General features: G+C 37.8%; 1 protein-coding gene across 3 annotated transcripts in view; it reads left to right on the top strand.

Annotated features, from left to right (window-relative positions):
• Window positions 1-27,783, top strand: part of SLC15A2 (solute carrier family 15 member 2) — a 112,070-nt gene that overhangs the window by 26,189 nt on the left and 58,098 nt on the right. For all 3 annotated transcript variants that reach the window (XM_039330135.1, XM_039330136.1, XM_039330134.1), the window contains 3 exons: window positions 227-368; window positions 722-814; window positions 3,781-3,880. In XM_039330135.1, the coding sequence (XP_039186069.1) occupies window positions 227-368; window positions 722-814; window positions 3,781-3,880 (335 nt within the window). The remainder of the gene's footprint in view (window positions 1-226; window positions 369-721; window positions 815-3,780; window positions 3,881-27,783) is intronic.

Here is a 27,783-nt window from a genome sequence, read left to right as displayed (position 1 = left end):
TGGATGTGGCTTGAAGGTCAACTAGTTGTTCAAAGCCAATGAGATCTTACCTTATTATTGATTGAGTCTTATCCTTAGAGGCCTTTTATACTGTTATTTGTTTATGTTTACTTTGTATTATGTTTTTGTGCAGAGTCACTTCAACAAGATGGTCTATTATATAAAATACCTCAATAAATATTTGTGATATCCTGTATTTTTATTGTTGTTGTGTTTCTTCCCACAGCTGTCTTGACTTTGTATTTTCTCTACTTCCTGCATTGGGATGAAACAACTTCCACCTCTGTATACCATGCTTTTTCAAGTTTGTGTTACTTCACACCAGTCATTGGTGCCTTCATTGCTGACTCCTGGCTGGGAAAGTACAAGTAAGAATGAAATATGCTGTCTACTGCATATAGACTTTACCTTTCTTATAGGTTAACTCATTTGTATTGTCAGGAACAATTCAGAGGAATGCGGGATCCATAACCAGGGAAGAGAAACTGCGAGGAACCATAGTGCTTTACCTCACTTTTCTGTTCAGCAATAGCTTTTTCCCCCAACACTTAGAAGAGCAACAAAGAAAGAAGAGTTGTAATTTTGGTAGATATCCCAGCAGCAGAAAAATGCTTGTCTCTTCTCTATCAGGAACCACAGACATATATTTGGCTTTCTGATTATAAATGCACCTGTCTTTGGCTGATAAGGTTTACCCACTTTTTCTTCTTTTCCTCCACAGAACAATCATTTATCTCTCCATTGTTTACGTTATTGGGCACGTGATCAAATCAGTTGGGGCAATGCCAAATGTAGGAAACCAGATTGCTCATGTGTAAGTAATGAGGAAATGGGCCTGCTGTGTTTTGATAATGTTACTATTAATTAGCTTGTATTAATGAGCAGTGCATTCAAATCCACCTTGTTGTGAGCATTATGTGACTCTGTCAGACCTTTTTGTTCTCTGGGCACAATGAATTTTATCCTGTCATGTCTGGATATCATAGCCTTGACAGCTTCCAGTGCCTACTTTTTGAAGATCTGACAGTCTTGATTCTTAGGGTGAAATATTTGTTCCAGACTAACCTTCATGTGTTTTAGTGGTAAGAGCACTGCTTGGAGTTCACCACTCAGCTGCTGATTAGTCTCTATATATGACTGAGGGGCCCTTGAACATCGCTATTCAGCACGATAAGGGGAATTTTGTTTACTACTGCAGAGGAAATACATACAAATATAAAGAGTTTTCAAGTGTGTTCATTTCTCAGAAATGAAGAGTCTGTGCAGTCACCTTAGAATCCTATAAATTCAATTTTGTAATGTTGCTGCAAAATCAGTTGTGTTATAATTTTGATTCTTCCCTTACTAATCAGGTTGCCTCTAAATATTTTGACTATAATTCACCTAATCGCTTGCCATTGGCCATTTTGGCTGGGATTGATAGAAACTGAAGGCCAAAGTTCTTGGACACACCAGGAAGCTTAATACTATTTGAGTTGGAAAAATCATGCAAGGAGCTTTGTTCTTGCATTTGATGAAAAATCATAAGCATAGAAAATTATATTAAAATTAAATAATGTTGCTCTTTATGTGATGTGAAGTGCAAATTTTATCATGGAGATCATGATCTGGCTGATGAATATATGGCATAAAGTGCCATACAGGCCAACTTTTGATTATTTCTAGTTGGAACCTATACAACCCCAAGACAACATAAAAAGTATTTTCCATAAATGTTTGAATTGGCTAAATTCAAAATGATTTAAAGAATGCTAGGTGATCTAGGTATGGAATCACAAAGTTCAATATCCCCTGGAATAAAAAAAATACCTAAAAAGAAAGTAACAATGCTAAAAAAAACTGAGGAAAAATGTTATTTCTGGTATATTGTACTTGGTCTCAAGAGACATGGATTTGCAGTCATGAGGAATTCATAGTTCTAAGTGAACTGATTTACTCCAACCCAAATCTCAACCACCTCGGATCTTGCCATCTTAGTTTCATCAACATGCCACACTCCTCTGTAGAAGTTATTTTCATTCAGGAATACATTTTTTGAGTAAAACAAGGGACTGCAATAATAAGGCAATAGAAAACCTCAAATGGCACAAAAGACAGCTTGGGCAGCTTTTGTTTCCTCAGAAGTATTATTTCCCAAATTAATTCATTATTCAAGGAAACATAAGAAACAATCAATCAATTACTATCACATTTATTTGATACAATTGTTTTGTATTTTGTAATTTTTAATTGTCTACACTCTACACCAGTGGTGGTGAACCTTTTAGAGACCGAGTGCCGAAAACCGCCCCGCTCCCGCCCACAGGGCCACCCACCACCTCCACGGCCCGCCGCAGCAGATCACCCAGGCAGCCTTGCAGCGCCATGGCAACCACATCCTCTGCCCTGCGCAGCATCATTTGCGCTCGATGGGGTGTGAGGGCGGAGTCTTGTCCCTACTGCCTGGCTGTCATGTCCTTGGCTGCGCTGCTCTGCACAGGCTGCACCTGGGAGTGACTCTCCTCCAGGGGGGCTGCTGGTGAGGAGGGGGCTATGGAGGAAGGTGGGGCTGGGGCAATGGTGCATGTGTCCACAGAGAGGGCTCTGAGTGGCGCCTCTGGCACGCGTGCCATAGGTTCGCCACCACTGCTCTACATTATTCAGATGGTTTCAGTTATTGGGCAGTTTAGCATACAAAAATAGTGCTAAAATAAATTAAATAGCAATAAACTTCAGCTTTCCAAAGGTTGCATAAAGAAATAAAATTTATACAACTTCCTTAAACTCATTGAAAAGCACAACTTTCTTAGCAACTGTGTTCCATAGTCTTATTCCAGAATGATTAAGTGTGATTTTGCTGCACCAGGCTGAGGAATTTATTTGCATTTCATATTTGATAGTGGGAGGCAAGTTCCAGATGATCTAATCCCACATAAACAAGTCCCAATAACCATTCTTCTAGAATGTTGAAACACCATCAATATTACTCTTGAATATAGTATACTGTTCATATTAGTACTGGTACATAATATTTGGGGGCATTTGTTAGCACCTCTGCTCCATCAACATTGCCAGAGCAGATGTCTTGTTCACAACCTGTCTCCACCCCCACCAATACAGTGCTATGTGGGCTTCAATGGTGATACATTATAACAGCCAGCCTTTTCTTTGCATACCTTTGAGAGAATGTGTGCACTTAATGCCAAACACAGCATAAAAGTCAAATGGTTGTTAGATCATGGTCTATTGCTGCAAAGTTTGCACTGGGAAAATCTATTCACTGGGAAGAGATATAAGAAAGCTGGTTCTGCCACTTTCACTTTTTAATAGAAAAATGTCTCCTACTGTCATTAGCTGGTGATAACATCATAATGAGTCATAAACTAAGTCTACACCTCAAGAACTTACAAATGAATGGAATAGCTCAGTGCCATGATACAAAAGGCAATAAGCTACAGATCCATCCAAAACTGTGATCTCATTTCAACTTCTCTTCTGGCATGTTTTTGAGACTAAAGACTTATAAAGCATTACTGATCCATCTTATAAGATATTACTAATCCAATTTGATTTTTTTCTCATTTTGTTGGCTAAACATCCATTAGATAGAAATGGAAAAGGATAACCTTATTGCATGATTCCTATTGCAGGATTTGGGCTTGCCGCAGCATACTGCTTAACAGTCCTCACTAACATGATTCAAAAGACTCTGTTATGGAGTTAGCAGCTCTACCCCCAAGACTTCCCCTGTTCTACCCCCAAGTCTTTTTATGATGCTGAGATTTTCATCCTTATTTGAAGGATTTTGTCAATGACGGGACTGTCTCTGATTGCTCTTGGAACGGGAGGAATCAAACCATGTGTGGCAGCATTCGGTGGAGACCAGTTTGAAGACAAGCATGTAAGAACTATGTTTCTTTTCTTCCATGTCATTTCTTTATCTTTATGTGACATTATATGTATTTTACATATTGTTATTGCAATAAAATGATCAATGGACTAGAGTCCCCATATCAAGAGTAGTTTGGGATGTTCTTTTGGAAACATTTTCTCATCCTCCTTTTGTATGTGCAAAGTTACAAAAGCAAATGTCTTATTCAGTCTTGATGTCTTGTTCACAGATAGATAATAGAGAGATAAACAAATACCTTACACTCCTATCTAGCCCATTATTGGACAAAACAGCTAGCAATTCTACCAATACTCCAGGTAGCTACCTCTCTAAGAGAAGGGAAGATGGCTGAATTTAAAACAAGGAAGAGTAGACAGAAAGATTATATCAATACAGACAAAAATTCCTGTGCAATTCCCACTTTTCTCATCTTGTGAATTTAGGTTGCCAACTCCAGCAGAAATCAGTTTGGGGGATTCACCAAAAAGTATATTTGCTTGATACTGTTAGGTATACATATATGTATGTGCAAATGTACTTGCCAGAATATATATTCCAAACAAGGGTAGGGCAATATAAATAAATACATGAATAAAATAAGGTACCTAATTATATAATGAAATCATTTCCCCACCTTTGTATATCAACCATTCTTTCTCTTATAGGTAGAAACCCACAAGAGTGCTCAGTCTTCTAAGAAAAATAGCAAAACATAATAAGTAAAATAAAAAAAAGGAGACTGGAGATGGGGGTAAGGTTAAGGAGTAATTCCTCTTGGAAAGAGTAAAAAGAGAAAGGAAGACAAAGGGGAAGGAATGAAACTAGTTGGAGATGAACAGAGGCATCTTCAACAATTGAACCACAGTCAGTCAATTCTTCTACTTAAAATGGGAGAGGAAAAGTATTACATCCTTTCCATTAGACAGGAGAATATTTTGAGCAAGCCCTCGCCTAAAAAGTCATCATTATAGCATCAGGATTCATTAAATTTCTCCCTGTAGAACTTCAGTTGCCAAATAACTTGGCAATCCAAGTGTTTACATTCCATTCCAAAAATCTGTATGCTTGGCTCTTCAACAGAGGGCCTTTTCTCTAAATTATTTTTGCTAGTCTTTCCTTTTTTTTTCACTGTCTTGAGTGAAAAATAATAAAGGTGAGATAAAAATGAAATACATATATACGTACGTACATACATACATACATCCCTTTACAGACAACACAAGACAAAATACATTTTTTCTTTTTTCTTAACAATACTATGTCCTATATCTCTTATATTTATTTACATTTATTTACATTGCTTCTCGTACTTTTTTATGTCCCATATCTCATAGAATTCAGTAATTTCTTTGTCCTTTAATTCTAAAGTAGAACCTCGGCACAGTCTAGTATCTTACGTGTAATCATTGCATTTGTTGGTATGTTTTTCTTTTTCCAACACTGAGCATATGCAATACGTGCTGCAGTTATTATATGTATAATGATGTATTGGAATTTTTTTCCAGTTTTGGATTGATTATGCCTAAAAGAAGTGTTTCGGGTTTAAGTTCAATTTGTTGTTTTGTTATTTCTTGTATCCATCTCCTTATCTGCTCCCAGTAGATCTTTGCTTTGGGGCATTGCCACCACATATGGTAAAATGTTCTTTCTTTATTTTTACATTTCCAACAATCCGGATTCATATTTTTATATATTTTGGCCAATCTCGCCGGTGCTAAATGCCATCTGTAGAACATTTTATATTGGTTTTCTTTGTATGCAGTTGACAGCTTTAGTTTGTAGTTTCTGTTCCAAATTCTTTCCCATTCATCTAGTTCTATATTTCTACCTATATTTCGTGCCCATGCTATCATTGGCCCCTTAACTATTTCTTCTTCAAATTCAACTTCTATTAAGAGTTTGTAGGTTTTTGTTAAAAAATTTCCTCCCTTGTTTGTCAATATTTTGTCCAGTTGCTGAGGTATCCGGCTTATTCCATACTCTTCCCTGTCTTTGCTATACTTTGATTTTATCTGTGTATATGGCCACCAATCAATCATTATTCCCTGTTCATTTAATTCCTCTCTTGATCTTAATATCCCTTGATTATCTAATAATTCATTATACCTTATCATCTTTGTTTTATCCAATGTGTTTGGATGTATCATTGCCTCCATTGGTGAGATCCAGATTGGAATTTTTGTGTAATATTTTTTTTTTTACTTTTTCCCATGTCCACATTAATGCGTCCCTTATCTGATGCCAATAAAAGTATGTGTGGGATTTCTTGTCTTTTCCCCATAAAAATGAATTCCATCCAGCCTGTAAATCATGACCTTCAATTGTTAGAACCCTTTTATTTTCTAGATTTATCCAGTCGCTGATCCAAAGTAACCCCGCTGCTTGGTAATAGATTTCCCATTTTAGGAGACCAAGGCCACCTCTACTTCTACTATCCTGTAACGCTTTAACATTTATTCATGCTTTTTTGCCTGACCATATAAATTTAGAGATCATTTTATTTAATTCGTCCCAAAAAAATTTCCCCAATTTTATTGGAACTGTTTGAAATATATAACAATTTTAGTAAAATATTCATTTTATTCGCCGAAATCCTTCCTAACAAAGTTAATTGTAGTTTCCCCCAGATCTCTAAATAGACCATCTGGCCCCGGGGCTTTATTATTTTTTTGTTTTTGTATTGCCATTCTTAATTCCATTACAGTTATTTTTTTATTCAGTAATTCTCTTTGTCTTTTTAATTCCGGGAGACCCTTAGCTTTTAGATATTGTTTTATATTCTTCTCCTCTATTTCCTCTTTTTTATATAGAAACTTGAAATATTTCTGAATTATTTTTTTCTTTTCCTTATTTTATATTGCAACTCTTCATTTTTGTCATACAATTCCTGAATAAGTTTTTTTTCCTTCTCTTGTTTTAGTTTGTAAGCAAGCCACCTCCAGGGTTTGTTTGCATGTTCAAAGAAATTTTGTTTAGTTACTTTCAATTCCCTTGCCAATTCCTCTTGTTCCACTATATTTAATTTATGTTTGGCCAGAGTCATTTCCTCTTTAATCATTTCATCTTGTGGCTCCTGTTGTAATTTGGATTTTAATTTTTTAATCTCTTCCAGAATTATATTTTGTGTCTGCCTTTTCACCTTGTTTTTCCGAGCTGTGTATGCTATTTCTATTCCTCTCAGATATGCGTTGGCAGTATCCCATATAATTTGTAGTGATGTTTGTTGTTTTGTGTTTTCTTTAAAAAAAATTCCATTTCTTTTTTAATCCTTGCAGTGAATTCTCTTTCCTTTAAACTTTGGGTATTAGGTGTCCACCTTCTCTTTGCTTTTTTCTGACCTGTCCACACTATTTTCAAAGGGTTATGATCTGCCCATATATTTGGCATTATTTCTATTGTCTCCACTTCTTGTCCTATTTCCCCGTTCATCCATGTCATATCCAATCTAGACCACGATTTGTGTGGATTTGAAAAAAAGGTGTATTCCTTTTTTATGGGATTTTCCCTCCATTGGTCAAATAAGTTAAATTCATGTGCCATCTCAAAAAATGTTTTTGGTAATGTTTTCTGCTTCTTTTTATTTTTCATATTACTAATATAATCAATTTTTACATCTGCTATCGCATTATAATCTCCAATTATACAGATGTTTCCTTGTCCAATTTCTACAAGTTTTTTATGTAGATCTTTATAAAATTCTTTTTGGTTTTCATTTGGAGCATAAATTGTTACCAACAACCATGATTTTTGTTCCATTTGTAGTTCTATTATTAGTACCCTTTCTTCTGTGACTTGATATTTTAAATTGGCTCTAATTCCTTTTCTGATATAAACTGCTATTCCTCTCTGTTTTTGTTCCATTAGTGACATATATAATTCTCCTAATTTCGGGAATTCCAAATATTTTCTGTGTTGTTTTTTTATGTGTACTTCTTGTAGACATGCTATGTCTACACCTTGTTTGACTAATTTAGTTAATATTTGTTTTCTTTTGGCGGGTGTATTTAGGCCATTAACATTGATTGATACTAATCTGATCTTCTCATCCATTATTTTACTTTTGAGCTTGTCTCGCTCTCAAACCTGTTCCTCTTTCTTTCCTTTGTCTCTTTACCTCTTTACTTGCTATCTCCTTCTCTCTTTCTCTTAGCTCTAGTTGATGATCTTTCTGACTTTTAGTTTCTACTCTAATTCTTCTGTACTACTATTCTCTTCTTCTTCCCCATCTAATTGTTCATAAAATGTTCTTGCCTTGTCCAGGCTGTCAATTTTAATCCTCCTCTCCTGCCATGTTATCAACATCCCCTCAGGGATTAGCCATCTAAATGGAATGTTTTTTTTAATAAGATGTGCACTGAGAAATCTGTAATCTCTTCTTTGTTCCCTCATTTTCTTTGGAATTTGTTTTAATGTTTGAATTTCTATGTCTTTATAAATTATTGGATCCTCCCTTGTGATCCTGTATATTAAGTCTCTATTTTTTTTTTCTGGTGAATCTTATATGTATCTCATGTGGTAGTTTATTCCTTCGAGCATAATTAGTGTGGATTCAGTACACCTCGTCTATTTCTGGAAATATTTCCTGTTTATCTCTTTGTAGAGCCTCTGCTGTCAATTCTACCATAATGGTGTCCAAATCCTCTTCCTTATCCTCCACTACATTTTGAAACCTTAAGTAAAATGCCGCACTGTCCATTTCCAGATGTATAATTGATTCCTCTAATTTTTTGTTGGTTTCCATCAATTTTTTAGGCACTGTATCGACTTTTTTCTCTATTTTATCCAATCCTACTTCTACTGTCAATATTCTTTCTTCATTTTTCTCAATTGTTTGCTGTATTGTTTCAATCTTATTATCTAATTTATTCATATCACCTCTCATTTCAATATGATTTTTTGACATTGTCTCCTGCATCTTTAACATCATTTCTTGGATAGTTAATAATGTTGTTTGCATGCTTTGCATATTTAATAATACATTTTGCTTCTCTGCCCCCAACATTCCCTCTATTGTTCTTTGTCCAGGAGGAGATGAAGGTGTTAGTGCTAAACTTGACTCTGCTTTTTTCCCTGTTCTCAGTGTTGTCATCTTAATATCTTGTTTATCAAATACCCTTTTTTTTGTAATATCTCTTTGTTTAGTCAGCAACCTTTCTAACTTTAGTCCTCTCTTCTCCTTCCTCTTCACTTTCACTTTCTTTTTCTCTTTTTTATTTAACACCCAATTTCTCTAGGACTCCAAATTTTTTTCTCCCAATTTATAACATCAACCATTAGTCCATATATCCATTCCTGTCTCTCACCCCCCAGTCACGTCCTCTCGCCGTCTCCTTCACTTTCCAAACTTTCCTCACTTCCTGGTTCACCTCCTCTGTTCTCTTCCAACCTCGCTTTCTCCAATCTCGTATAGCGTGCTATTTCTCCAATCTCTCTTCAAATCCAAAAATCATCCATTCCTGTCACTTTCACCTCCATATTACGCCCTCTCGCCGATTCCTTCACTTTCCAAGCTTTCTCCTCCTTTCTACTCTGACTTCACTATTCTCCAATCTTCTTCAATGTACTGCTTCTCCGCATTTGGCATGCAGTCTCTCTATCGATCTTCTCTCCTTCTAACTGTTCTCGTCACTTTCACTACCACAATACGTCTTCTCGCCGTTTCTTTCCTCCTTTCTCCTCTGACCTGGCTTTTTACGATCTTCTACAGCTCGCTGCTCTTCCGATCTTCTCAGATCGCCATTTTCACTGCCATTTCAGCTGTCAGCTTGCCGATCGTTTCCTTTCATTTCTCTCTTCCTGGTCACTCCACCTTCTACTCGGTCTCCATCTTTCGTCTTCTGACCTCTCCTTCCACAATCTTTCATCTTCTTCGTTCTGTGCTAAAACATTTACCACAAAACTTTTCTTTCTTTTTATCTCACTTCTGTTAATCCTCTGGCTATTTTAATACTGAATCACAGCTCTTCCCGCCGGGTCACCGCTTATGATGAGGATTTCCCTCTTCTATCGAGCTTTCTTACAACACCAGAGCCAACAGACAGTTAAATCTTTTAGACTTTTCTAATACTTTGGAATATTTTTATAAATTTTTAACTCGCTCTATGACATAGTCCATTAAGCATATCTTGCTTCCACATCATTTGTGGTTAGTCGAGGCCTCGGATCCACCATCTGTTGAAAGCAGAAGTTTTCAAGTTGGATTTAAGGGTTTTCCTCTGTTGTAGTGGGTGCTTGCCTCTCACCTCACTACTCCCAAGGTTTCACCCCTTTTGCACATAGCCCTCCAGACTTTCAGTGCCTTCGAAGGGTCTCCAAACTTGAAAAGATCAGAGTTGGAGGATGGAGACTGTCCTCTTTCCCCTGCACCACCTCAGCGTCACCACCATCACCCTTGCTAGCCTTTCCTTTAAGTATTGCTCCTTCACCATTATTTATTTATTTTATTTATTTATTTTTATTAAAAGTTTTTTATTTTTTCCATTTATACATCATAAAAAATACAATTTTAGAATAAAATAAATTCATAACCATTGGTACCGCCTACCCATTCCCCCCAGGCTGCATCCACCCTTTCTTAAAACCTTCCCTACTTCCCTCCTCTTTCTCTCCTCCCTTCCTACTCTCTTCCCCTCCCCCTCTCCTCTTACCATCCTACTTCCTCTCTACACCTTCTTCTCCTCTCATCTCTATTAAACCATGAACGCAGCATAGGGGAATTGCCCAGGCCGCACCCTTCTTATAAGCTACCATTATCTATATTACCCTTACCCCCCCCCACTCTTCCACCCTCCCACCCCCAACCCCCCTCCCTTCACTTCCCAGAGCAGAATACAGGGTTATTAATAAGAAAATTTACAATAGAAAAAAAAGAAAAAGAAAAAGAAACACGAAAAAAGAGAAAAAAAGAAAAAGAAAATATCATACTTAACCTTTAACTCCAATAACCTCATAAGCAATTCTCTATAATATTTACTATAAAATTCATTCATAAAGTAAACGAAACTTTTTAGTTCCATACTTTTTCTGAATATAATCTATCCATCTTCTCCATACAGTAATATATCTTTCTTGTGTATGGTCCTTTAAATAAGCAGAAATTTTTGCCATTTCTGCAAAACTAGAAACTTTAAATATCCATTCATCTAGAGTAGGCAAGAAATCTTTCTTCCAATATGAACCTACTAGTAACCTTGCTGCGGTTAATAAATTCAACATTAAAATAGTTTCTTTATCATTTAGATCCACAAAAATACCCAGTAGAAATAATTGAGGAGTAAACTTTATCTTCCTTCTAAAAATCTTTTGAATGTTCCACCAAATCATAATCCAAAAAGCCTTTACCTTTTTACAATTCCACCAAATGTGAAAGTATGTCGCATCTTTATTACCACATCTCCAACATTTGGGCTGTATATTAGGATACATACAAGATAATTTTTTAGGATCTAAATGCCATCTGTAAAACATTTTATAAAAATTTTCCCTCAAATTTTGAGCTTGTGTAAATTTAACATTTCTAATCCAGATTGTCTCCCATAGATCCAGTGAAATCGGTTCCTGTATATTCTGAGCCCATTTAATCATACAGTCTTTAACCAATTCTGTTTCCGAGTCTAACTCTAATAAGACATTATAAATTCTTTTTATATGAGCCTGACTCTGATTTTTAACCTGAATAACCAATTGTTTATCTTCTAGTGTTATTCCCTCTTTCTTATCTACAGTCCACCTGTCCACAATTTGTAAGTATTGGAACCATGACTGTAGAATATTTTCCTGCCTTAATACATCCAAGGATTTTAAATGCCAATCCGAACCAGACCAAATTAATAATTCTTTATACGAAATTTTATCAAAATTTATCCCCTTGGAAGTTCCCTCAATTGCATGTCTGGGAATCCCCCGGATAGGTATTTTATAATTTAATCTATAATAATACTTTTTCCAAACACGAAGTAAGGCATTCCTCAAAATATGTGATTTAAAAGTCAGATCGACTTTCTTATTAAAAATCAAGTATGCATGCCAACCATACATTAAATCCCAACCTTCCAAAAAAAAAAGTATCCTTATTTGTTAAATTAAGCCAGTCACTTATCCAAGTTAAGGCGGCTGCATCATAATATAATTTCAAGTTAGGTGCCTTAAGTCCTCCTCTTTCTCGGGCATCTTGTAAAATCTTAAACTTAACCCTTGATTTTTTCCCAGCCCATATAAAATTATTGATACCCTTATGCCATTCATCCAAATTTACCTCTTTTTTTAAAATAGGTATCATCTGAAACAAAAAAAGAAACTTTGGTAGAACATTCATTTTTACAGCTGAGATTCTCCCCAACAATGACAATTGCAATTTTTTCCAATCCTTTAAATCCTTTTGTACTTTTGCCCATAATAGTTCATAATTGTTCTTATACAATTTTCCATTTGAAGCAGTTAAATATACTCCCAAATATTTAACCTTTTTTACCATCTGAAAACCTGTAGCTTTAACCAAACTTTCCCTATCCTTAACTGACATATTCTTAGATAATATCTTAGTCTTATAGTTATTAACTTTAAAACTAGAGACATTCCCATACTGTGTTATAAGTTCTAATAAGCAGTCAATCGCTTGATTCGGTTGTTCCAAAATTAAAACCAAATCATCCGCAAAAGCCCGCAGTTTATACTCATTCTTCCTTATCTTTATACCCTTGACTACCTTTGATTCTCGAATCTGAATCAACAAAATTTCCAACGTTAAAACAAATAACAATGGAGATAATGGCTCCTTCACCATTATTGAAGGAAAGCTTAAAACAGTATCTGCACTCCTGACTATTTCTTACATAGCATGTGTAGTAGACTCATATGATGATACCTAAGCCAGTAAATATTGCTGTCTCCTGTGAGGAGATGAAGCCAATCCTCTGGATTTGTCTTTACTATCTTGTCTCAAGATATCATGACGAATGAGGTAGCTTACTTCTCCATTAGACTTTATGAAGGGTTAGCCTCCATAGCTTTTTTTAATTATTAGAGTAATAACCTTGAAGTTATTCCAAGCATACTAATACATTCCTCTTGTTGCTCAGTCATAATGTTTTGGTCATATTTCTGTCAGTGATCACCATTTAAGGGCACTAGTCATATTTCAGATCAAAGTCATGCAGAAAATTGGCCTGGGCTAGCACCAATGATTTCACTACTTGGGAAATAATACCCATGAAGTAGCATGAAACAGAAGGTAGAAAGGATGATCCAGGAAACCTTGTCTTGCTTTGGCTGGTATACCAGCTGTATATGAGCTGAGAGAAGCCAATTACAGGGATTCATGCTGATCGAATTGAGTCCCAAGCACACACACCCACATCAGCTGATGTGGGGGTGTGTGCTTGGGACTCAATTCGATCAGCTGGGGCCAAAGACACGCTCCAGGAGCCGGAAACAGGCATTAAACAACTGCATATAAGACTTCTCCTGGCGTTGCCTTTTAACCCTGACAATGTCAAATGTATTTGACGAAAGCTTGGTGGATTAAATTCTATTTTTGGATAGATATTCTCTTGGTGATCATTATTTTGACAATAGATAGATAGATAGATAGATAGTTTAAATATAAGGAAAATTATAATTCCCTAATTATAATTCCCTAGCCCTAGTTTCAGTGGCAATACAAAAATAGATCTGATCATCCTCCATATGACACTGTTTTAGCTGTCTCTGGACATGAAATTTAGAAAAAAGTGTTAAAAAGAAGAAATCATACTATACAAATTGGGAATCTTGTATTAATTATAGCACAGTAACAACACCTGAGGGCTGAATCATTCTCATAAGTACATTTATGAACAATAATAATTAATTATATTTTGTAATCATCCTTTAATTAATACATAATTGGATGTGATTATAATAGCAAGTATACACGGCACTTGTTTTTTAAATGCTTCACAAATTTCCTCCATGTTAATCACTGATCATCTCTGAGTGGTTAAATATTACCTTTTTTGACTGACTACACAGTTTGCTAATTGATTTCTAAAAGCTAATGCTTAAGCAGCCAGTTGAATGTTCCCAACCAAATTCCCAAACTCTGTGTGAAGAAACAGTTCCCTTTTTGGCAGATCAATATCATATGGCCCCTGCCTGTACCAACTATTCTTAACTAAGATGTACCAAAGTTAATATTTTCATGTTGGGAAAAAAATCAAAAGGAATCTGGTAGCACCCTTTCTTACTGTAATACTAAAATGCAATATTATTAATTCAATTTATTGGTCAGAAAATATACTACCAGCCTCATTCTAATTCTCTTCAGGTCAAGAAATGTAAGTACATTAGAGAAATATGAAGACGCTACATGGAGAAGAGGGGATATTTGTCAATCATCCAGTGTTTATGAATAAAGTAAGATTAGAATGGATTAGAAAGTATCCTTTCTAGATTTGGTTCCTGAGACAAGCTGAGCTAAAATGAATGCATTCCCTATGCGTAGCACAACCAATGGGAAAAAGTTCTAAGAGTTACATGACATCTAGAGACAACCTAGTTACGAAAGTCTGTTGATGCAGAAGAAGGCTAGTGATCTATAACAATCTTCCATAATCCAATACCTGGCCTTGGCTGGTGCCTTCAAGATGCACTGTATTTCAATTCTCCCAACCCATATAATGCAATCTGAGGTAATATGGAAATCAGCCAAAACACTAAGAAGATACCAGAAAAGGAAAAGTGGAGATAAAGAAATGGAAGCTGAAATAAATCATTCATCCAGTTATTCAATATAGAGAGTTAGGTGAAAATTCTGTGCAGTTGTTTCTGCTCACTTCAGTCTAGATCAGATAATTTAAATATACTGTAAATGTATGACTTTCCCTGTTTTATGCAAATGATTAAATCCAAACCCTCACTGAACCATGAGAATATCACATTACATTCTTGCATGCACAAAAGCTAATACAATCTTGGGTTGTATAAACAGAGGCATAGAATCAAGATCACGGGAGGTATTAGTACCACTAATACCCTAGTAAGACCACACCTGGAATACTGCAGATGATTTTGGTCACCATATCACGAAAATGATGTTGAGTGTTGTGTTTTCCGTTCGTTGGCAATTGACAAAGACACATGATGAGAAAACAATAAGCTCTTTATTTCTTTCTCCTACAACCAAGCAAACAGCAAAAGGCACGCAGGCCTTTTATAGTGCCTGAAACCCAGACAGTGTGAACCAATAGGAATTGACCATTTTCGCACCTTGCACATGCGCACAAGGCTGGCGCCACCCTGTCTGGGATTGCCCGGGACCATTTGCAACAATTCTGAGCCTGCTTTCAGCTCTTGCATGCTCAGGACACAACACCCCTCCCCCCTAGATGAAACACACCTAGCTTACGCACAGGTGTAGTGTACAATGCAGGGAGAGTGGAACACAGATGCATTATTCAAATGCAAGGAGAGTGGAAATACTCGGGTCTCCACGCAGGCAAACATCTTTCACAATAATTATTAACTCAAATAAAATATATCCAAAATCAAAATAGTATATGAGACTCTTACTGAGTGTTACCCCCCTCCCCCTCATTCAGCGACCTCATAGCAAGGTTCCTCATGTGTTGACAGGAACCTCACATAATCCCCTAGATGTTTAGGGGGGCACTTTGCTCTCTGCGACCTTCTAAGGGCTGGTGAGGTTGCCTGGCCTACCTGCTCGCCTACCAGGCTAGGAAGGCCACGACTTTGATGCCCCAAATACACAGGTGACCTACCCAGCTGCTGACTGGCTGGACCTCTGAGTCCGAGCCAGTGTACCTTGGAGGGGTGTAAATCCCCGAGTCCACAATGGACTCCTCTTGGGAACACTGTCCCTCGAGCCCAAGGCCAGCAGTTGGAGAGGCCTGAGTGGTGGAAGTGCCCCAGTACTCCGTAGCCCCTGTGCACATGCCAGAGGTGCCAGAGTCAGGAGCCACCTCCATGGCAAACCCCCTTGCTACTGACTTCCTTTTCGGAGCAATAGCTGAATTATGAGAGTGCCCCTGATGGAATTCCCTTTCTATGGCTGTGTTTGATTTATGTGGATACCCCTGGTCTATCTCCCTGTCTGGAGCACTATCTGACATGTTTGAATAATGTGGATACCCCCGGTGTGACTCCCTGTCTGGAGCAATAACGGATGTGCGGGGTGACCCACCATCCTGGGAATTCCTGCTCGGCGCACTTGCGGAATCTTGGGATGACTCCCAAACAGTCCCAGCAGCTAGAGAGGCCCTGTTAGGCCTGGGAACCTGTGACCCAGAATGCATATTCTGGTCCTCCTCCCCTCCCCCAGAGCCAAGCCAGGAGCAGAAACGTGGCTGTCCAGCCTCCAACGCAGTTGGTCTATGTGTCTGCGAAGAACGTGGCCATCCTCCAAAGCTACTTCGTATGACAATAGCCCAGAGACCTTGCAGATCACTGCTGTGACCCAGAGATGTCCAGGCCCATAGTTTCTTGCCCAAACCGGATCGCCCACCTGAAGTCTCCTAGGTGCCCACGGTTGTGACACCTGTGAAGCCACCCGGTCTGGGTGCCACCTGTCCAGTTTGGTGATGAGGCGGTGACCCCAGCGGAGTTCTACAGGGCTCTTCCCTGTGGCTGTGCAAGGTGTAGTGTGGTGTGCAAGAAGGAAATCTACTAACCTGTGATGCCAGTTACTGTAAGTCAGTTTCTTTTTTTTATTATTTATTTTTTTTTCTTTTTTTTTTTTTTTTTTTTTTTATTAAAAGTTTTATAAATTTTACAAAAAAGAAAAAAGAATACAAAACAAGAGACAACATATACAAAAAAATAAAACTAAACAATACATATATAAAAAAAAAAACCCCCACCCCTCCCAAAACCCCCCCCTCCCTTCCCCCCCCTGAGCTTCCCAGAGCAGAATATAGGCTTAAAAAGTAAAAATAAAAATTAAATTAAGAACTTTATATTTATATATATAAAAAGATTATCTATAATATATATAAAAATAAAACTTATGAAAAAACTATATAATATTTTTGTATACCCAATCTAAATTGTATAAATTTTATCCATTTGTCCCAAACAGCAAGAAACTTCTCTTGCGTTTGTTGCTTTAAGAAAGCCGAAATCTTTGCCATTTCCGCCAGATAAGCTACTTTATGAAACCATTCCTGCAATGTAGGCAAGGATTCCTTCTTCCAATATTGTCCTACTAACAGCCTAGCGGCTGTAATCAAATTTAACATCAATACAACCTCCTTTGTATCTGTAACAATACCTAACAAAAATAATTGCGGAGTAAATTTTACCCTCCTTCTAAAAATTCTCTGGATATTCCACCATACTTTGATCCAAAATGCTTTTATCTCTCTGCATGACCACCAAATATGATAATAGGAAGCCTCCTTATAACCACATCTCCAACATTTGGGTTGCACGTCAGGGTACATATAAGACATTTTTTGTGGATCAAGGTGCCATCTATAAAACATTTTATAAAAATTCTCCCTTAAATTCTGTGCTTGTGTAAATTTGACATTTCTCACCCAAATTTTTTCCCAGGTGTCCAATGAAACTGGCTCACCAAAATTCTGCGCCCATCTTATCATACAATCTTTAATTAGTTCCGTTTCTGAATCCAATTCAACTAAAACCGCATAAATTCTCTTAATGTGGGTTTGTCTTGAATCCTTCACTTGCTTAATAAGATTTTCATCTTCTCTAAGAAAACCCACCTTACAATCCATCTTCCATCTGTCTAATAATTGCCTATATTGGAACCAAGAATAAATAAAGTTTTCTTGTGCTAACTCTTCCCGTGATTTTAATTGCCAGTTTTGTCCATCCCATTTAAGTAACTGTCTGTAGGACACCATATCCATTTTAACCCCTCTTTTTATTGCTTCTATCGCATGCCAAGGTATAGCCCATAATGGTACTTTGAAATCACTTTTATAATATTTTCTCCAAATCCTAAGTAAAGAGATTCTTAAGATATGAGATTTAAAAGTCCAATCCATTTTTTTATTGAATATTAAATAGGCATGCCACCCATAAAGTAAGTCCCATCCCTCTAGATAAAGTATCTCAGAGTTTGTCAAATTTACCCAATCACTGATTAGTGTTAAAACCACCGCATCATAATATAATTTCAAATTTGGTACCTTAAGTCCACCCCTCTCACGGAAGTCTTGCATAATTTTAAACTTAACCCTTGGCTTTTTCCCTGCCCAGATAAATTTATTAAGACCCTTCTGCCACTCATTTAAATTAATCTCATTTTTCAAAATTGGTAACATTTGAAACAGAAAAAGAAACTTGGGTAAAATATTCATTTTTATCACTGCAATTCTTCCCATGAGGGATAATTGCAACTTTTCCCAGTTCTTCAAGTCCTTCTGTACCCTGACCCACAACCTTTCATAATTATTTTTAAATAATTTTACATTAGAAACAGACAACATCACCCCCAAATATTTTACCTTATTAACAATCTCAAAACCCGTCAGGTTAGTCAAAATCTGCTTCTCCTGACTAGACATATTTTTAGGTAAAATTTTGGTCTTATTTACATTAATCTTGAAACCCGAGACCAAGCCATAATGATGAATCAACTGTAATAAGTTTACTACAGAATAATCAGGTTGCGACAAAGTAACAACCAAGTCATCCGCAAAAGCTCTTAACTTATATTCTTTTTTATTAACATATATTCCTTTAATTTCCTGAGACTCTCGAATTTTGATCAATAATATTTCCAATGTTAAAACAAACAACAATGGCGATAAAGGACACCCCTGTCTAGTACCTTTCTCTATTGTGAAAACCTCCGAAAGACCTCCATTAACAATAAGTTGTGCTGTTTGTTTTTGATATATTACCTTAAGGGCTTGTAATATGTTTTCACCAAAATTCATTTCTTCCATTACTCTTAGCATAAAATGCCAATTCAATTGGTCAAATGCTTTTTCAGCATCTAAAAATATGAGCCCTGCAGGAACTTGGTTGTTCTTATCTAAGTATTCTAATAGATTAATAATTTGTCTAACATTGTTTTTCATATACCTTCCTGTTATAAACCCTGATTGATCTTTATGCACAAGATGATGCACCACCCTCATAAGCCTATTTACCAAAATTTTTACAAATATCTTATAATCCACGTTTAAAAGAGATATAGGCCTATAATTTTTTGGTAAAGTAAGATCTTGATCCTCCTTTGGAATCAATGATATAAAAGCACTACGCCATGAAGGAGGAATCTCTAAACCCTGTAAGATACCATTAAAAAGATCATTTAATGGTTGGATCATCTCCTCCATTAAAGCTTTATAATAAACAGCTGTTAACCCATCCGTACCCGGTGCTTTCCCTAATTTCAATTGTTGAATTGCTGAGGCAATTTCCTCCTTAGTAATTAAGCCATTAATTTCATATTTCTGATCCTCAGTCAATTTAGGAAAACTTGCCTCAGCTAAATATTTATTTATATCTAACAATTGTACATTAGTAGATTTATATAAGTTTTGATAATAATCCAAAAAAGATTTTTTAATTAATTCCTTCTGAGAAACTAGTTTACCCTTATAATTTATTTTCTCTATTATTCTCTGTCTCTGTTTCTTTCTTAATTGATAAGCCAACCATCTCCCCGGCTTATTAGCATTACAAAATGTATTTTGTTTCATAAATAATAAGTTGGTTGCAGCTTGATCTGCTATCAACATATTAAATTGTGACCTTAATAACTTTACAGATTCTTTAGTACTTTCATCAGAAGGATTTAGAATCAAAGCCCTTTCTTTTAATTTAATTTCATCCTCAAGTTCTCTACGTTTCTGAATCTGATTTCGCTTATAAAAATTATTCATTTTTATCAAAACACCGCGCATAAATGCTTTACCTGCATCCCATACCATTGACATTGAAGTCCCCTTGTACATATTCAAAGCAAAATAGTCCTTTAAAGACTCCTTTAATTTTTGAACATTCTTCTCTTGTCTAAACAAATTTTCATTAACTCTCCAGGATCTTCTTTCCTCTTTCTCTTGAATCAGCTCCATCCAAACTGGACTATGATCCGTCAGTGATCTAGGAAAAATCTTTACATTCTTTACTTTATTATACAAGTCCGTGGTAATCAAGAAAAAGTCAATTCTTGAAAAAGATTGGTGTCTATCAGAAAAAAAAGTAAAGTCTCTCTCCTCTTGGTTACGTTCCCGCCAATAATCCCTTAATTCCCAGTCTTCTTTCATATCAAAAAAGGCTTTAGGTAGCCTTGCTTGTTTGAGAAAAGGAGAGGAACCTTTCTTGTCCCTTTGTGTATCTAAGACACCATTCCAATCACCCATTAATACCACTGATCTATAATCAAACAATGTTATTTTTTGATGTAACTGCTTATAAAATTGTTCCTGTTGTTGATTTGGAGCGTAAAGTCCAACTATAAGTATTTTCTTACCATAAATACCAAGTTCAATCATCACATATCTCCCCTGGGGATCTGATTCTACCAGACAAGCTGGTAGGTTTTGTTTAACATATATAACAACTCCCCCTTTCTTCCCAGGAGCAGAAGATATAAAATGAGATCCCAAACGAGCATTAACTAAATATTTCTGATCTTTAAGTAAAATATGAGTTTCCTGTAAGCAAATAACATCATTAGTATGTTGCTTCAAATAATAAAAGATTTTTTTGCGTTTCTGAGGAGAATTCAATCCATTAACATTCCAGGTCAAAAACTTTGCCATCTCCCTTGGCACGCAGCCTGGAGAAGACACCATCAAACTCTGAAAGAGCTGCGTGTGTTGCATAACTCTTGGGTCTTGCTCCTCCCACCGGCGGTGATGCACTTCCAGGAGAACTCTCTTTAGGCTCTTTTTTACGTTGCTCCTTCTCTTTACGCTTATAGGCTGCACGGGTCATCCTCTGCTCTTTAACCTCCGTCTGGCGTTGCTTTACAGCTTCTATCATCCCAGCGGAAACCAAATCTAATGCCTCAGATTGCTGCTCAACTTCCTTGCCACTCAGAGATTTCCGACCAGATGAAGTTGAGCCTGCACCCAGGACCGAAGTATAAAAGTCTCTAGCTTTATCAACTGTGTTCAATCTGTAGCGTGTCCCAGCATGGCTCAAAACAATACCCATCGGAATTTCCCATCTAAATGGCATCGATCTAGCTTTAAGCTCATTGGTTAAAAAAGCAAAGTCTTTCCTGCTTCTTAAAATTTTGGATGGGATTTCCTTTAAAATGATGACATCTTGGGCAGCAATCTGAAATCTTTTATTGTAAAAAGCTTGTATAATCTCATTCCGCAGGGACTTCTTTGTAAAATAAATCACCACATCTCTAGGCAAGTTCTTCTGCTTAGCAATCCAGGAGTTGAGCCTATAAATTTTTTCCACTTCTCTCTGTAATTCTCCTTTATCCATATCCAAGGCCAGCGCCAGATCAGTAAGGACCACCTCCACCAAATCTTGATTCACATCTTCCTTGAGGCCTCTGATCCTCAGGGCATACTCCATTTGTCTGTACTGAAACATCAAAATATCTTCTTGTGAGGAGTCCACCTTCCTTTCCACATCTTGAATTTTGTCATCCAAAGAGTCAACTTTGTCTTCCACTTCCTCAAGCCTTGCATCGAGCTTAACCACCACAGTAGCCAAACCTGAAACAGCTGCCAGTATATCTTGTCGTAATTCATTATTGTTTTCTTGCAATTTAGTCTTTATCCCCGTTATCTCTTCTTTGAGATCAGATTTAATTTCTGATTTAATCTGTGAGACAAATTGATTCATTTCCTCTCTCATTTGAACTACAATCTCTCCCATTATGCCTCTAACCTCTTGTGCTGAAAGTCCAGATAGAGGAGGGGAGGGTGGTGGCTGAGCCGGTGGTACGTGTTTAGATTGTTGTTGTAGCTGTGCAGTGGAAGTTATAGGAGAAGAAATAACCTTAGATATTGAGGAAGGCTGCTGCCTCTTTGAAGCCATTTTAAAAAGCACAATTGTCACTTCCCTTTCCCCTCCAGCCAGGAAGGGAGGAGGGAAAAAAAAAGAAAAAAATTTTTTAAAAAGAGACAAACTATAGTCCTTGAAAGTCCAGAGTTAATCCAAAAAATAAAAAATAAAAGAGCAAACAATTCAAAAGAAAAAATTCTAAACCAAAAACAAAAGTAAAAGCAAAAACCAATCCTTAAAAAGGGAAAGTAAAACAAAAGAGAAAGGAAAAAAAAACTCCGACACTTTCAAAGCGCCATCTTAAATCCTTTCACTAATATAACAAAAAAAAAAGGAGGAATAATAGTAGAAATCAAAAAATAAAAAAATTAAACACCTAAATTATAACAAAAAATCCTTTAAACTGCTCCGTCCGTTTAAAAATTACTCACCAGAATGCTATAAACACGGAGATAGAAGCGGCGGTTTCTTTTGCTTCCTAGGAAGCAAAAACAGCTGGGAGGCGGAGATCAGCAGGAGCTCCGAGGGAACACTCCTTTCACCCCCTCTAGAAACAAATCCAGAGGGGGTTCAGGGGTTCTACCTCTATCCCTGCACTCTCTGTCCCTTCCCTTTGCCCGGGAAGGGATTTCCGAGCCGCGGGCCAGCTGATGCACGCTGCGCTCCGCGGCTCTGACACTTCCCCAGCTGGACGGCTAAAAGCTAGCCGCCATCGCCATCGCCTCAGACCGGAAGCTCCACTGTAAGTCAGTTTCTTGAGAGCATCTTTGGTAGTGCGCACCATCCTCTCAGCTTGTCCCTTGGATGATGGATGGAAGGGAGCAGAAGTCGCATGCTGGATCAAGTTGGCCTGAAGAAAAGCCTGGAACTCAAAAGAGGTAAATTGAGGGCCATTATCTGAAACCAGGACATCTGGAAGCCCATGTGAGGCAAAAATTCCTCTCAACACCTGGATGGTCCTGGCAGTAGTAGTGGAGGAAACAGGAACAACCTCTAGCCACTTGGAATGGCTGTCAACGAGGAGAAGGAAGAATTGCCCCTGAAAGGGCCCAGCATAATCTATATGTACCCGTGACCATGGGGTTTGAGTTTCCTCCCACCTATGTACTGAGGCCGGAGCCATTTCAGGCCATGACTGTTGGCATGCTTGGCACCCGTGCACCTGAGTCTCAATGGCTTTATCGAACCCAGGCCACCAAAGATGACTGCAGGCAAGCGCTTTCATCCTTACTATACCAGGATGTCCGTCATGCAGAGAAAACAAGATTCTAGACCTCAATGAGGCTGGGATCACTACCCTGCTCCCCCATAACAGGCATCTCTTGAAAGTGGAAAGTTCATGCTTCCTTCACCAGAAGCTTTGAAATTCAGTGTCTGGGCACATGTCAGGCCATCCTGACAACACCCAGGTCAGTACGTATGTGAGCGTGTGGTCAGTGACAGTTTCTGCAGCCATGTCCCTAGCATTTAGGGGAGATTCAGGCAACTCCTGAATGGAAAGGATATTAATAGCAGGGGCAGGATCTGCCTCTATCTATTTAAGAGATAATCTGCTGAGGCCATCTGCATGACCTATCTCTTTCCCAAGTTTGTAAACTAGAGTGTAGTCATATGCTGACAGGAAAATGGACCATCTAAGCATACGTGGGTTAATAATATGTGGTGTATGTTTGTTAGTGGTAAACAAACCCAGCATTTGAAGAGAGCAAGGCCTTAACTTCATTGAAACCCCTGTCATGGACTTTAGTCCACTGCTATGGAGCCTGCTTGTCTAAGAGCCGGTGTAATGGCTCAGCCACTGCAGCCTTATGTGGGAGGAATGCGTGAAAGAAATTTAAAAGCCCCAAGAAGGCTTGGGCCTTGGGGCCTGCTGAATCGCTTGCAGCTTGGATTCAGCAGGGTGAATGCCTTGGGCATCAATCCTGAACCCTAAGAAGTCAGTGGAAGTTATTGCTATCTTGCACTTATCCTGCTTCAAATGACCAAAATTGACCATTTTCGCGCCTTGCGCATGCGTACAAGGCTGGTGCACCCTGTCTGGATTGCCCGGGACCATTTGCAACAATTCTGAGCCTGCTTTCAGCTCTTGCAGGCTCAGGACACAACATTGAGAGTTTGGAAAAAATTCAGAGAAGAGCAACTAAGATGATCAAATGCCTGGAGACTAAAACATATGAAGAATGGCTGCAGGACTTGGATTTGGCTATTCTAAAGAAAAGAAGAAATAGGGGAGACAGCAGTATAGCAGTATTCCAGTATTTGAGGGGCTGCCACAAAGAAGAGGAGGTCATGTTATTCACCAAAGCAGAGGGCAGGACAAGAAGCAACGGATGGAAACTGATCAAAGAAAGAAACAACCTGGAATTAAGGAGAAACTTCCTGACAGTGAGGACAATTAACCAGTGGAACAGTTTGCCTCCAGAAATTGTAGGCGTTCTATCACTGGAGATTTTTAAAAAAAGGTTAGACTTGTCACTTGTCTGAGATGGTGTAGGTTCTCCTGCTTGAGCAGGGGGCTGGACTACAAGACCTTCAAGGTCCCTTCCAGCTCTATTCTATTCTATTCTATTCTATTCTATTCTGTTCTGTTCTGTTCTGTTCTGTTCTATTCTATTCTATTCTATGGCACAATATAGCCTCAATCCAAATACAGATAATGTAAATATAAATCTATGACTTCCCTGTCCTATGCAAATACAGTTAGGCAAACAACTACAAAAATCCAGTGAACATTTCTTCTGAGGTCAGGTTAAAGATGCTCTATTTTTGTCCCAAGAGGTATATCAGATATTTATAACCCAACTCCTACAACCAAAACAAATTAACACATATATGGGTAGCATATGAAGGCTGGTACTAGGGCAAACTGGAAGTGACTCCAGTGTAATTATATCTGCTTAGAAATAGACACTGGAGTTTCTGGAAATATCTAATCTCTCCACTCATTTTGAAGCCTAATGAGATGCCTAGCAAGCCAACAAGACAATACAGCAAGAATTACACTTTCAAAACTTCAGTAGTTATTGTTGATACAGTTTGAAGTTACAGGCTCCTTCTTGTTGGGTGGACCTCAAATATAAGCATTTTCAAGCAAGCTACATTCTAAGAATCTCAAGAGATTTGATAATCTCTTGAGACAGCCTCAGAAACAGGTAAGCAAGCAAAGTATATAATTAAGGCTTCAGGAGATAACCGAAAGCAAGTATTAAATCCTGCGAATTGACATCAGTCAGCTTAGTCTCAACCACCACAGGGCAGCTGCTGAAAAATAACAACTGCAAACAATTTTCACTCAGACATGAGTATGAATGTAAGGAACCATTAGCTGAATACTCACAAGGCATTTAGAATCCTGACTTTGGGGTTGACCTGGGAGTTACTCTATCACGCCTTTTTGGGCATCATGCACCTAGTTAAGGGCTAATGCATAGGTAAACTGTGGTTAAAATGTTGAAACCAGCCAGGTTCTGGAAAAAAATATCAGCAATAGCATTTGCTTCCTAACATTAGAGAATCATAATGAGACAAACGTTCTTTAGAGTACTTCAGTTTGTTTTCATTTCTCTTGTCTATTCCTTCAGGTACATATAATTAGTACACCCCAAACTAAATAAAACTAAATTATATTTTGCTATATTTAGTTAGGCCCTAAAGTTTCGGTATGCATTAATTATGGTCTATACCTCTGACAACTCTATTTTTGTTTTCTGTATTTGAACGAGAGAATAGGGTTGAGCTTTTAGTAGAAAAATACTGTCACACCACACTTAATTCTCAAACTTATTTTGTTCTTTCGAAAGGAAATTAGTCAAATTTGGGGAATCTCCATTGCTAACTGGTCTCATTTCTTTTGGACAAAGACAGGCTGTATAGCCAATAATACTTCTGCAATCCGCAGAAGTATTGGTAGGCATTTTAGATGAACAAGTGAGAGTAGCAGTAAAATGTGGCAACCTAACCTTGCTTTCTAATGACAGCCTCTTGTTCGAGGTTTTTGCGATCAAGTCAACCACATTTTCCAGCAAGGGACAGGGAGAGCATTCTACCCTGGCCCCTCCAGTTTCTCATTGCTTATTGTCAGAATGGCATTCATAGCTGCTGAATATGCTTACTCTACATTTTAATGGCTTTTTTTCACCCAGTCTTAAAATAATAATTGCTTTTTGCTGATGCCAGCACTCCTCTGTGCAAGCAAACAGCTTACACTTGTTACCTATTGACCCTGTTTTTGGTTCCAGTCTTGTAGCACTCAAATCTGACATTGAAGACTATGATTGCAATGAAAGCAGTCTGTTAATATCATAATGTAAAAATAGTTGTAAAAGCTATTCAGTAACAGTAGAAACAAACCCCCTTTAACAAGAACCATTCGGTTTCTTTCTAAAATCATTCAGTGAAGGGACTTTGCCAAAGGAACAACAGAAAAGGATTCTGGAGGTCGTTATCTAGTGATTAATACCCTTGTATCTATGTAGAGGTTGGAGCAGGAAGAGAAGAGAATTTGAGTAAGAAAGAAATCGTTAAGTCAGTTTATGTCGCATGAAAGCAGCTACTTCTTCAACATTTTGCTGATTAGTTCTACTGAAAATCTACATTGTGTCCCTGAAATACTATTGATAAAAAAGCTTAGTAACTAAACGATGGAATTGTATATAGTGCATGAAGCAACCTGCAAGATTTCAGTGGTTTCTGGGAATAAGGGACATAAACCTAGTGACAGAACAAAATCCTATTTTGAGATTTGCAACATTAGGATGTGTTTTTTTTTTTTTTTCAAAATTTTCTGCCTTAACTCCAGTTTGCAGAGTACTAACAGCATAGGTTTTTCTCTGCATCTTTCATTACTATGAGCCAGCTGATGTCAGGATGACTGCTCTACTGCATGTGCAATTCAATCTCACAATGCTGATATTCAAAGATATTTACACAGTTAGAAGGACTGTGTAAGAGACGGTTATTTTTAAATAATCAAATTTTTATTTTCAGTTGTTAGCATTGGTCGTACATAGCTTTCATGGGATTGTTACTCTTGTCAGATGTCACCCAGCAGGCAGGACTCTATCCAAATAGATAGGTTTACAAGAATTCAGAACTGCTGATAGCATAGTAATTCATTTTTGAGGGAAGGTTGTTGTTGTTGTTGTTAATTGCCAAGTCGTGTCCGACCCATCGCGACCCCATGGACAACATTCCTCCAGGTCTTCCTGTCCTCTACCATCTTCTGGAGTCCATTTAAATTCACACCTACTGCTTCAGTGACTCCATCCAGCCATCTCATTCTCTGTCGTCCCCTTCTTCTATTGCCCTCAATCTTTCCCAGCATTAGGCTCTTCTCCAGTGAATCCTTCCTTCTCATTAGGTGGCCAAAGTACTTGAGTTTCAACTTCAGGATCTGGCCTTCTAAAGAGCAGTCGGGGTTGATCTCTTCTAGGACCGACCGGTTTGAACGCCTTGCAGTCCAAGGGACTCGCAGGAGTCTTCTCCAGCACCACAGTTCAAAGGCCTCAATTCTTTTGCGCTCAGCCTTTCTTATGGTCCAACTTTCACAGCCATACATTGCAACTGGGAAAACCATGGCCTGGACTATGCGTACTTTTGTTGGCAGGGTGATGTCTCTGCTTTTTAGTATGCTGTCTAGATTTGCCATAGCTTTCCTCCCCAGGAGCAAGCGTCTTTTAATTTCTTGGCTGCAGTCCCCATCTGAGGTGATCTTGGAGCCCAGAAAAATAAAATCTGTCACTACCTCCATTTCTTCCCCATCTATTTGCCAGGAATTGAGAGGGCCGGATGCCATGATTTTGGTTTTCTTAATGTTGAGTTTCAAGCCAACTTTTGCACTCTCCTTCTTCACCCGCATCAAGAGGCTCTTTAGTTCCTCTTCACTTTCTGCCATTAGAGTGGTATCATCTGCATATCTTAGGTTGTTGATATTTCTCCCGGCAATCTTAATTCCAACTTTTGAT

This window comes from Crotalus tigris, unplaced genomic scaffold (assembly GCF_016545835.1).
Source record: "Crotalus tigris isolate CLP2741 ecotype Arizona unplaced genomic scaffold, ASM1654583v1 scf7180000024424.1579004, whole genome shotgun sequence".
NCBI lineage: Eukaryota > Metazoa > Chordata > Lepidosauria > Squamata > Viperidae > Crotalus > Crotalus tigris.
The sequence above is the reverse complement of the archived record's forward strand: the minus strand, read 5'-3'. Positions and strand labels throughout refer to the sequence as shown.